The sequence below is a fragment of the Heterodontus francisci genome, chromosome 14, assembly GCF_036365525.1.
Source record: "Heterodontus francisci isolate sHetFra1 chromosome 14, sHetFra1.hap1, whole genome shotgun sequence".
Taxonomy (NCBI): domain Eukaryota; kingdom Metazoa; phylum Chordata; class Chondrichthyes; order Heterodontiformes; family Heterodontidae; genus Heterodontus; species Heterodontus francisci.
Window position 1 is genome coordinate 85,699,336 of NC_090384.1, and position 12,065 is coordinate 85,711,400.

The window sequence follows — 12,065 nt, forward strand, 5'->3', positions numbered from 1 at the left end:
AATCGATTTTTAATTACCGCAAGTAGCATTTGCACCAAACAAGTGCCAGGCAATGACCATCTCCAACAAGAGAGAATCTAACCATCTCCCCTTGACATTCAATCTCATTACCATCGCTGAATCCCCCACCATCAACATCCTGGGGGTTACCATTGAGGAAAAAGCAGCCTGCTTGATTGACACCTCATACCTTCAACATTCACTCCCTACACCACTATCACACAGTGTGTACCATCTACAAGATGCACACTGCAGCAACTTGCCGAGACTCCTTTGACAGCATCTTCCAAACCCGTGACCTCAACCACCTAATAGATGCATGGGAACACCACTACCCTCAAGTTCCCCTCCAAGTCACACATCATCCTGACTTGGAACTATATCACCATTCCTTTAGTGTCCCTTGGTCAAAATCTTGGAACTACCTCCCAAGCAGCATTATGGGTTTATCTATACGACATGGGCTACAGTGGTTCAAGAAGGCAGCTCACCACCACCTTCTTAATGGCAATTAGGGATGAGCAATAAATGCTGGTCTTGCCAGTGATGCTCACATCCGATGAATGAATAAAAAAAAGTTCCCGTGCAAAAGTTCATAGAAAGTCTGTGAGCAAGTGTAAATGTATTGAATGGCTAGTGCAGTTCATTTGCCGCTGGCCACAAAATCATTGTTGTTTTTCCACTGGCTCACCAAACTAATGATAGCAAGGTTACTCATAATGAGATACTTCAAGTATATTCATGTTGGTCAATAAGAAAATTAAGGAATTTTAAGTGTCAAGCAATGAGAGGTACCTCTCATTAATCAATGCATTGTGTTAACAAGCAGTATGTCTTTTTGAAGGAAGTTTAATGTAATGAGTGAATATTATACTCTGCTTGTTAACACAATGCATTGATTAATGTATATTGTATATTATTTATTAATAATCTTGATAAGGGAATGACTATACTATTATTACATTTTGCAGATGAGGCAAAGTGCTTGCAAGAATTGGCAATGAAAAGAGAAAAGTAGGTTACAAGTTGATTTAAATAAGTGAAATTAATGTTCTTATAACTGGCAGTTGTGATACAATGTGCCAAAGTGTTATTTTATGGACATGGTGCCAGGAAACTCAGGGTATATCAGATTGCATAACACAGCAGAATTCACATCTAATGCAAGGCAGCCAAAAGGAAATTAATTGGGCACTTGGACCTGTTGCCAGACCAGAAAGAAAGAGCACTTTATCTGGGTTATAAAAGATTTTTGTCTCTGCACTTTGAGATCAGAATTTAGATGGCACTGCACCTGTCCTGACAATGTGCCCAAAAGCCGGGGGCAATCCCGCTTTGGCCACTTGTGGGACCCCCGGCGGCATTTGTCGGCCATCTGGCAACTAATTAGTTGCTGTTAGCACTCCTGTCTATTTAAAGGACAGGTGCCGGGTCACAGGAGCTAACAGCCAATCGGAGGGCCGACAGTTCAGCAGTGCCCCTGAGAGCAGTGGCCATTGCTGGGACTGCACCTAGCAGAGAGGATGCCATGGGAGAAGACCGCCTTCCGAAAAGTTATGAGGGGTCTGGGGTCACCGGGGCCAGGCATGCAGGCCCCGATGAGGTGTTGGAGGGGGGAGATGTTGGTGAGGGTAGGGGTGTGGTTTGCGGGGGTGGCCATGGCCACTGGGGAGTCCCTCCATGGGCCACAGAATGCCCAATTAGGAGGGGCCCCCCCAGAATCCGCAGGAAGGTTGCCAGGGTTCACCAGGCGGTCTCCCCACATGGCAGAGGGCCCACCCACTGCTGGTAAAATACCAGTGGCAGCAGGAAGAAGCCATTAATTGGCCACTTAAGTGATTCTGGGTGGAAGGGCCATCCTCCACCTTCTCCATTACTGGCAAAGTCATGTTGGCGGTAAGGTGACAGGCACTATACCCCCTGCCTTCCCTCCCCATTTTAGAGGCCCCCCTGCCCATGCCCATCTTATACGCGGCGGCTCCTTCACATGGTCGGGGCAGACCGCCCTCCCCGGTGAGGTGGAGGGGGCGGGCGAGCCGTCCCCGGCAACGGCATCTGGCACCACTGCGCAGGCGCTGGTGCCATTTTTAAAGGGCTTAGAGCCATTACTGACAGCTTAAATTATTAAAGGGACAGTGCATTTGAACTTATTAAAAATAATTGCAGAAATATTCTCAGCCCCTCTCCCACTGCCGCCCCCCCCAACCTGTCATTCCTGCCCTTACCCCGCCCGAAATACTTACCTTGAATATATGTCCTTCTCCTCCACCACCCCCCCACGCAAAGTTCAGAACCTTTTACCTTTACCCCTTCCAATCACTCCCTAGAACAATCAAATACCTCCTGCACTGATAAAATTACCTCCTCCCTCCTCCCCACAGGTGTTTTGTCTCATTTCCCCGGACAGGGATCCAAAGGCGCGTCAGTGCTGGCTGCCAGGATGAAGATCGCGGCGGCACATTAGGAGGCGACGAGAACCTCATTAATGCAGGTAAGTTAATTATTTTACATATTTAAATTGAGGTCCCATTGCCGAGTGGCTGGGGGGCTGCTGCCACGAGGCCTCGCGCTGCTGGCAAGTTCGAGATGGGCCCTGCCGGCGTGGCGGGCCTCAATCGGGGCAATCTACATGCGCCCTCTGCCACGGATCCCGATGTCGAGGCCTCTATAAAATCTAGCCCAATATCTAAGCACAGATCTCTGAGCTCCAAGGATAAGCTTAGAGAGTTAGGGTTTAATCACTTTGGAGAAATACAAACTCAGGAAGGGTGCAATTAAGATTTTTAAAATGATGAAACAGTTGTATGTTTAGGAGATAGATAATATTTTTGAAATAGATTTTGGTCGTAATACTAAAGGGCTTGTCAATAAAGTCAGGATAGATGCCAAAAGGTATTTCATTTCTCAGAGGTTTATCATTCTCTGGAGCAGGTTACCAGTGCATGTGGTAAATCGAGGAATTTAGAAGGGTTTTTCTCCAGTTTCCTACTGCCCCAGCAGTCGGTGTTACTGGTTCTACAGGATTGCATTGCATAATGCTGCATCCACTGGTGAATATGATCCAGGGCAACATTTAAGTGGAAAAAATCAAATCGGTATCTCCAATAATTTCAATTAAAACAACTTTAATTACCTATACTAATTTGCATTCTAAATTGATCAAATATGTTGTTCCATAAAAGACAATTTAGCAGATTCTTCTGTCAACTCCACTAAATGTCAAATTTATTTCCTTATTTTTTTCTACCTGTATCCTGATCCTCTGTTTTGGATGTTTTTGGACTGGTCGATGGGGATGATGTCCAGGATGTGGAATGCGATATCTCAGTAGGATGCAGAAGATGCTTGTCATTAAGCTGTGTTCTTTCTCGCCATGACAATGATGACACATCGTTCGGATGCTCATCCGCACTTGAAAGCTCTTGAACCAGCACCTTGAATCCTTGTGAAGAAGAAGAGGAAAAGTGTAACTTGTGATGTTTTCGGAAAGTTTTCTATTTTATTTTAAAAAGTCAGTATCTCTTTCTGGAGTCCCAGTTTCTCAGATATGCGAGGGCCACCCGGCATTATCAAATGTACAGGATGGAAGCATTTAACGCATCAGGTACGTAAAGTGTCCTCAAATGTAGCACTGGTATGTAGCATGCAGGGAAGCAGCATTTAAAGTACACTAAACCCTAAATTTTATGTTTGGAACAGGTGCTGATGGGAAGGTTCCTATGAAAATATAATATCTACCCCATCCCCCCACTACCCCTGCCCCCGGTGCCCCTCATTTCCTTTAAATGAGGCTTTTCTGGTCATTGCATTTGGCTTGATAGAATATATCACATTCCCCCACCCACCTGAGCTCCTTGGTTTTGGAAAGTGGTAACATAAATACTATCAGGCTTAGTCTAGAATCTATCAAATGCATTTAATAATATTAAATGGTCAATTCAATAACAGCAAAGTCAAACAATAGATTTTGACAGAGAAATGAAGAAAGAACTTGCATTTGTATAGATATAGATTTTGGAGCAGCAGGCAGTAGTTAATAGTGGTAAATGCATTCCATATTCTGATAATTCCAGGCATGAACCACATCCTTATAACTTCCCTTTTTGTTTCCTTCACTATTCCTGAGTTTGTGATTATTATCGATTTATTAATTATTGGAAATAACCGTGCATGATTTATCCTCTCAAACCATTTCAGAATTTTGAACATTCCTATGGAACTTATCAAGTTATCAAGTCTCTCATAGAAACATAGAAAATAGGAGCAGGAATAAGCCATTCGGCCCTTCGGGCCTGCTCCGCCATTCAAAATAGATCATGGCTGATGGTCTAATGTTTCCGCTTTCTCCCCATATCTCTTGATCCCTTTGGCATTAAGAAATATATCTATCTCCTTCCTGAATATATTTAATGACTTGGCCTCCACTGCTTTCGGCGGTAGAGAATTCCACAGGTTCACCACCCTCTGAGTGAAGAAATTTCTCCTCATCTCGGTTCTAAATGGCATACCCAGTATCCTGAGACTGTGACCCCTGGTTCTGGACACCCCAGCCATCAGGAACATCCTCCCTGCATCTAGCCTGTCTAGTCCTGTTAGAATTTTATAGCTTTCTATGAGATCCCCTCTCATTCTTCTAAGCTCTCGTGAATATAGACCTAGTCGACCCAATCTCTCCTCATACGTCAATCCTGCCATCCCAGGAATCAGCCTAGTAAATCTTCTTTGCACTCCTTCCAAGGCAAGAACATCCTTCCCCAGATAAGGAGACCAAAACTGCACACAATACTCCCAATGTGGTTTCACCAAGGCCCTGTATAACTGCAGTCAGACATCCTTGCTCCTGTACTCAAATCCTCTTGCAATGAAGGCCAACATACCATTCACCTTCCTAATTACTTGAACCTGAATGCTTGCTTTCAGTGACTGGTGTACAAGGACACCCAGGTCTCGTTGCACCTCTTTCCCAATATATCACCATTCAGATAATAATCTGCCTTTCTGTTTTTACAACCAAAGTGGATAACTTCACATTTATCTACATTATACTGCATCTGCCATGCATTTGCCCACTCACCCAACTTGTCCAAATCACATTGGAGCCTCTTTGCATCCTCCTCACAGCTCACATTCCCCCCCAGGTTTGTGTCATCTGCAAACTTGGAAATGTTACATTTAGTTCCCTCACCTAAGTTATTAATATATATTGTGAATAGCTGGGGCCCAAGCACTGATCCCTGCGGTACCCCACTAGTCACTGCCTGCCACCCAGAAAAAGACTGTTTGTTCCTACTCTCTGTTTCCTGTCTGTCAACCAATTCTCAGTCCATGCCAGTATATTACCCCCAATCCCATGTGCTTTAATTTTGCACACTAAATTCTTATGTGGGACCTTATCAAAAGCCTTCTGAAAATCCAAATACACCACAACCACTGGTTCTCCCTTATCTATTCTACTAGTTACATCCTCAAAAAACTCCAGTAGATTTGTTAAGCATGACTTTCCTTTCATAAACCCATGCTGACTTAGTCCTATCCCGTTTTTGCTTTCTAGGTGTTCTGCTATCACATCCTTTATAATAGACTCTAGCAATTTCCCCACTACTGATGTAAGCCTAACTGGTCTGTAGTTCCCTGTTTTTTCTCTCCCTCCTTTTTTAAATAGTGGGGTTACATTTGCCACCCTTCAATCTGTAGGAACAGCTCCAGAGTCTATAGAATGTTGGAAGATGACCACCAATGCATCCACTATTTCCAGATCCACTTCCTAACTATGGACAACTATATCCATAATATGGTTTCACTGGAACTGGCCAGATGAGCAAAACAAATGACCTGTACATTCCTACGTTTCCCTTGAACCTGGTTGCATCCTAGGTGATTCAATATTGCACCTTTTCCATTGTTCCACTTTTCTTACGAAAGTGTTAATCCAATGGAGAACAAAAAAGAACTTAGAACATTCATAGGAATTGTTGTGTATTATTCTAAGTTCATCTTGACTTAACTAATACATTTGTTCCATTGTATCAACTGCTCAAAGATGAACTACTCAAAGGGAGTAGTCTGTGGAGTGTCAAAAAGCATTTGAAGAAGTGAAGAAAGTACTAATTAGTGATGCTGTTTTGACCCATATGATCCCACCTCACCACAAGGGTTGGGTGTGGTGTTATCTCACATAATGGAAGATGGTATGGAGAACACTGTAGCATATGCTTCATGTACTTTAACGAAGTCAGAGCAAAATTCCTCACAAGTTGAGAAAGAGGTATTAGCGATCATATATGGTGTTACAAAGTTCCATAAGTACCAGTATGGCAGAAAACTTTGAAAACTGACCATCAAGACCCTATGATCATATTTGGTTCAAAGAAAGGAATACCATCTCTAGCGGCAGCATGGCTTCAGAGATGGACATTGATTTTGATGGCCCATCAGTACAATATTAAGTATGGTAAGTCAGCAGTTCATGCATCCATGAAGACTGATTCATTTTTAGCCTGTGAGTTACCTGTAAATGACTTTACATACACAAATGACATGCTAGTGTCCACCAGAGAAATTAATGAAGAAACTCACAAGGATGTGGTGCTTAGTAAATTGCTCAATTATGTCATGAATGACTGACCTAAAGAGTGTAGTGATGAGAAATTACAGAAGTATTTCACATGTAGAAAGTATATGAGTGTAAATTATGGCTGTCTCCTATGGGGTTTAAGAGTCATTATTCTGCCAAGGTTTAGAGAGATCGTCCATATGAGAGCAATAGCAACAAGCTATTTTTGGTATCCAAAGGCAGATAGAGATATTGAAAAGTTGTGAAGTGTGTCTCAGAATGAGAAATGATCCAACCAACGTTCCTTTCATTTCATGATCAAACACAAGAAATCCGTGGGAACGAGTGCATGTCGATTTGTTTGAAGTGAAGGGAAAGATTACTTTGTTATGGTTGATCGCTATAGCAAGTGGATAAATGTTGAGTCTTTGCCCAATACCACTAGTGCCAAAACTATTGAGGTTTTAAGAAGTTGGTTTGCAATTTATGGGTTGCCAGGGGTGTTGGTGTCAGATAATATTCCACAGTTTACACCAGAAGAGTTTGAAATATTTCTGAATAATAATGGAATCAAACACACTCTAATACCATCATATTACCCAGCATCAAATGGTGCTGCCGAAAGAAGTATACAAATTGTGGAAATGTCTTTGCAGAAGTATTTGCTAGGTGACAAGGTAAGCAGTAATTTCCATGTTTCCTTTCAACACAGGTTAGACCATTTTCTGTTCTGTAACAGAATAACCCCACAGTCTACAACAGGCTGCTCACCTTACGAGCTGGTGTTTACACATGCTCCTAGGACAAGGTTTAGATTGCTTACGTCTGATGTCAATAGCAAAGCAAGAGAAAAGCAAGACAGAGTGAAGAGGAGTCAAGATACACAAGGCATGAAACTTAGAAAGTTCAGTGCTGGACAGAAGGTCATGGTGAAAAACCACTGAGTTGATAAGGAGAAGTATGTGTTTGAAGTTGTTGTAAGAAGACTAGGTGCAATCACATTAGCTAGTGAAGATTGGAGACAGACTCTGTCAGTGTCATGTAGATCATTTGCTTGAAAGAGGAAATCTGACAAAGGGAAAGCATGAGAAACCTCCTATAGTCCAAATTCTGACAGTCCCAAGTGAAAGGCAGAAAGTGCAAGTCACAAAGATATTGAAAGTTTGCCAGTACTACAGAATCCACCAGTAGAGCAAAGGGTCTCAGGGTCTTTGATTAAGACTCATCAATCAATGTCACAGTCCCACCCATTAAATGGGGTTGGTAGTCAGAGTCAAGGTTCAGGACTGACATAATCTAAAATGTTGGGAGAGCAGAGTCAGGCTAATGGCAATGGAAGAAGATACCCAGACCGAAAAAGAAAGAAGCCTGATAGGTTAATTGAAAGTATGCAGGAAGGAAGAAGAAATAAGCTGTTCTTTTCATTACTTCTTGTCAAGTTTTTTTTATTTATTCATGGGATGCGGGCATCACTGGCTAGGCCAGCATTTATTGCCCATCCCTAATTGCCCTTGAGAAGGTGGTGATGAGCTGCCTTCTTGAACCACTGCAGTCCATGTAGGGTAGGTACACCCACAGTGCTGTTAGGAAGGGAGTTCCAGGATTTTGACGCAGCGACAGTGAAGGAATGACAATATAGTTCCAAGTCAGGGTGGTGTTAGTGTTTTGGAGGGGAACTTGCAGGTGGTGGTGTTCCCATGCATTTGCTGCCCTTGTCCTTCTAGGTGGTAGAGGCTGCGGGTTTGGAAGGTGCTGTCTAAGCAGCCTTGTTGACTTGCTGCAGTGTATCTTGTAGATTTACACACAGCTGCCACTGTGCTTTGGTGGTGAAGGAAGTGAATGTTGAAGGTGATGGAAGGGGTGCCAATCAAATGGGCTTCCTTATGCTGGATGGTGTCGAGCTTCTTGAGTGTTGTTGGAGCTGCACCAATCCAGGAAAGTGGAGAGTATTCCATCACAGTCCTGACTTGTGCCTTGTAGATGGTGGACAGGCATTGGGGAGTTAGGAGGTGAGGTACTCGCCGCAGAATTCCCACCCTTGGACTTGCTGTTGTAACCACAGAATTTATGTGGCTGGTCCAGTTCAGTTTCTGGTCAATGGTAAACCCGAGGCTGTTGAAATTGGGGAACTCAGCAATGGTAATGCCATTGAACATCAAGGGGAGATGGTTAGATCCTCTTTTGTTTGAGATGATCATTGCCTGACACTTGTGTGGCGTGAATGTTACTTACTACTTAGCAGCTCAAGCCTGGATATTGTCCAGGTCTTGCTGCATCTGGACACGGGCTGCTTCGGTATCTGAGCTGTCACGAATGGTGCTGAACATTGTGTAATCATCAGCGAACATCCCCACTTCTGACCTTATGATGGAGGGATGGCCATTGATGAAGCAGCTGAAGATGGTTGGGCCTAGGACATTATCCTGAGGAACTCCTGCTGTGATGTCCTGGGACTGGGATGATTGACCTTCAACAACCACAAACATCTTCCTTTGCGCTAGGTATGACTCTAATCAGCGGAGAGTTTCCCCCCTGATTCCCATTGACTCCAGTTTTGCTAGGGCTCCTCGATGCCATGCTCGGTCAAATGCTGCCTTGATGTCAAAAGCAGTCATTCTCACCTCCCCTCTGGAGTTCAGCTCTTTTGTCCATGTATGGACCAAGGCTGTAATGAGGTCAGGAGCTGAGTGGCCCTGGTGGAACCCAAACTGGGATTCAATGAGCAGGTTATTGCTAAAAAAAAGTGCTGCTTGATAACACTGTTGACAGCCCCTTCCATCACTTTACTGATGATCGAGAGTAGACTGATGGAGCGGTAATTGGCCGGGATGGACTTGTCCTGCTTTTTGTGTACAGGACATACTTGGGCAATTTTCCACATTACCAGGTAGATGCCAGTGTTGTAGCTGTACTGGAACAGCTTGACTAGGAGCGTGGCTAATTCTGGAACACAGGTCTTCTGTACTATTGCTGGAATATTGTCAGGGCCGATAATCTTTGCAGTATCTAATGCCTTCAGCCATTTCTTGATATCATGTGGAGTGAAATGGATTGGCTGAAAACTGACATCTGTGTGCTGGGTCCTCAGGAGGAGGCTGAGATGGTTCATTCATTCGGCACTTCTGCAGGAGGTTTCCTTGCCCATGTTTGACCTGATTTCCATGAGACTTCATGGGGTTTGGAGTCAATGTTGAGGACTCCCAGGGGAACTTCCTCCAGACTGTATACCGCTGTGCTGCCACCTCTGGTGGGTCTGTCCTGCCGGTGGGATAGGACATACCCAGAGATGGTGATGGTGGTGTCAGGGACATTGTTTATAAGGTATGGTTCCTGACATATGACTATGTCAGGCTATTGTTTGACTCGTCTGTGAGACAAGCCACCAGATGTTAGTAAGGAAGACTTTGCAGGGTCAACAGGACCTTGTTTGCCGCTGTAGTTTCCAGTGCCTAGGTCAATGCTAGGTGTTTCATCCTGTTTCATTCCTTTTCTTACACTTTGTAGTAGTTTTAATACAATTGAGTGACTTGCTAGGCCATTTCAGAGGGCATTTAAGAGTCAACCACATTGCTGTGTGTCTGGAGTCACATTCAGGTCAGACCAGGTACGGACAGCAGATTTCATTCCCTGAAAGGCATTAGTGAACCAGAAGGGTTTTTACAACAATCGACAATGGATTCATGGTCACCATTAGAATAGCTTTTAAATTTCACCACCTGCCATGGTGGAACCCATTTCCCCAGAGCATTAGCCTAGGCATCTGGATTACTAGTCCAGTGATGTTACCACTACGCCACTGCCTCCCCTGGATAATTTTGTTGAAGACATACTGGTACTAAGGAAACGCAATTTTTTTTACACGTGAATTACTCTGGAAATATTGGTCATATATATTTTAGTGGTGATTACAGTAATAACCATGCAACCCAACCTGTTAAATTTCAGGTATTGTATTCTGGGAAATTATGTACATTTTACGTTTTAATGTATAAGTTTTTTTTTAAGTGGGGAGAGACTGTACTATATTGTTGTAGCTGAGCATTTTGTTATACTGCCCTCTCCTCTGCCCTCTCTGTTGGGGAGGTGAAAATAAAGTTGGTTCAATGTTTCTGTTTCTCTCTCCACAGAGATGCTACCAGACCTGCCGTTTTTATTTCAGATTTCCAGCACAGGCAGTATTTTGCTTTTATTTTGATTCAATAATGGCTGCTTCCTATGAATCCACATGTTAGTCCTACTCAGTGAAATACACAATATTTGGAGTCACATATAACCAAATAATCAGTTATATCATTAAGTTTCCAGATTTATACTTAGCTACTTATTTCATACATTGGATTCAGTAATAATTTTATAAATGCATTCCGAGTGCCTAAAGTCAACAAATCAAATAGCATTACAGAAGTTTCACTCTTGAGGCATAAAAATAGTCATTTTCCTAAATGAACTGAACAAAATTGATTTTTTTTTGTGTTATTCATCATCCAACTCACAAAGGCGTGATTAAAAAATACTCACCCATATATAGCACCTTTCAAGCTGATAGGCTTTAAGGAGCTTGACACCATTAATTACTTCTTGACATGCAGTGTCTGTTGTTATGTGGGCAAAGATTACATTGTACAGCAGGGATTAGCACCATCATTCTTTTTTATCAAACTGAGTACAGGTTATGCATTCCAGATTTCTTCTGTCATCTGAGAAAGCTCAAATAAGAGATGTGCCAAGAACTTGCAATTGTCAGTGAATAAGCAAACTGATGCTAAAATTAGAAAAATCTTTCTCCACTATTTTCAACCATCTTATTTTTAATATTAAACCTAGTTGATCTGCTATGGTCTTACTCATGTTTAGTCTGAAATCAGGAGTTTGGTTTCTGATGTTCACTATTTAATTTACTCATCTCCCCCGAAAACCTTGTTTTCTTTTTGTTCTGACCTATTTACTATAAGAGCATCCTCCCAATCCCCCCACCCCACTACCCCCACCTTTAGTTCCCATAGTGATTATTTTAGTTCTTATTTTATGTAGAATTGATGTACCTCTGCAGAGAAACTTTCCGGCTGTCAAATCTCCAGTAAGCAGAATTTTGAACAGGTAGTCAATAGTGCTGACCTAGTTGACTCAGCAACTCCCATTTTCTCATAAACATCTCCTCTAGCCCTGGTGCAAACATTAGTCTTCTTTAGCTATGTACACGGAAAAAAATCTGATCCTATGTAACATTTATCGCAGAGTTTTAATTTAGTGGATGCTACAAAATGCTGAAAAAATATTTCTGTCCTACCTGTGATACATCTCTGGGTTATAGACACACATAATTTGTCCACAGCAACTGGAAATTCCCAACCACTCAAGTACCAAGTACAATTTTCACTTCAAACCATAGCCCTTACGTAAAGGAGCAACTACAGGCCAGTCAGTTTAACCTTGGTGGTGGGGAAGCTTCTAGAGACAATAATTCAGGACAAAATTAACAGTCACTTGGGGAAATGCGGGTAAATTAAGAAAA

The 12,065-nt window shown here is 42.7% G+C and overlaps 1 protein-coding gene across 5 annotated transcripts in view; it reads right to left on the reverse strand.

The window, feature by feature from the left end:
- Positions 1-12,065, reverse strand: part of ano3 (anoctamin 3) — a 628,446-nt gene that overhangs the window by 471,367 nt on the left and 145,014 nt on the right. For 4 of the 5 annotated variants that reach the window (XM_068046489.1, XM_068046490.1, XM_068046488.1 and 1 more), the window contains exon 2: positions 3,248-3,442. The exons of the other annotated variant lie outside the window; for it this stretch is intronic. In XM_068046489.1, the coding sequence (XP_067902590.1) occupies positions 3,248-3,442 (195 nt within the window). The remainder of the gene's footprint in view (positions 1-3,247; positions 3,443-12,065) is intronic. 5 annotated transcript variants of the gene reach the window in all.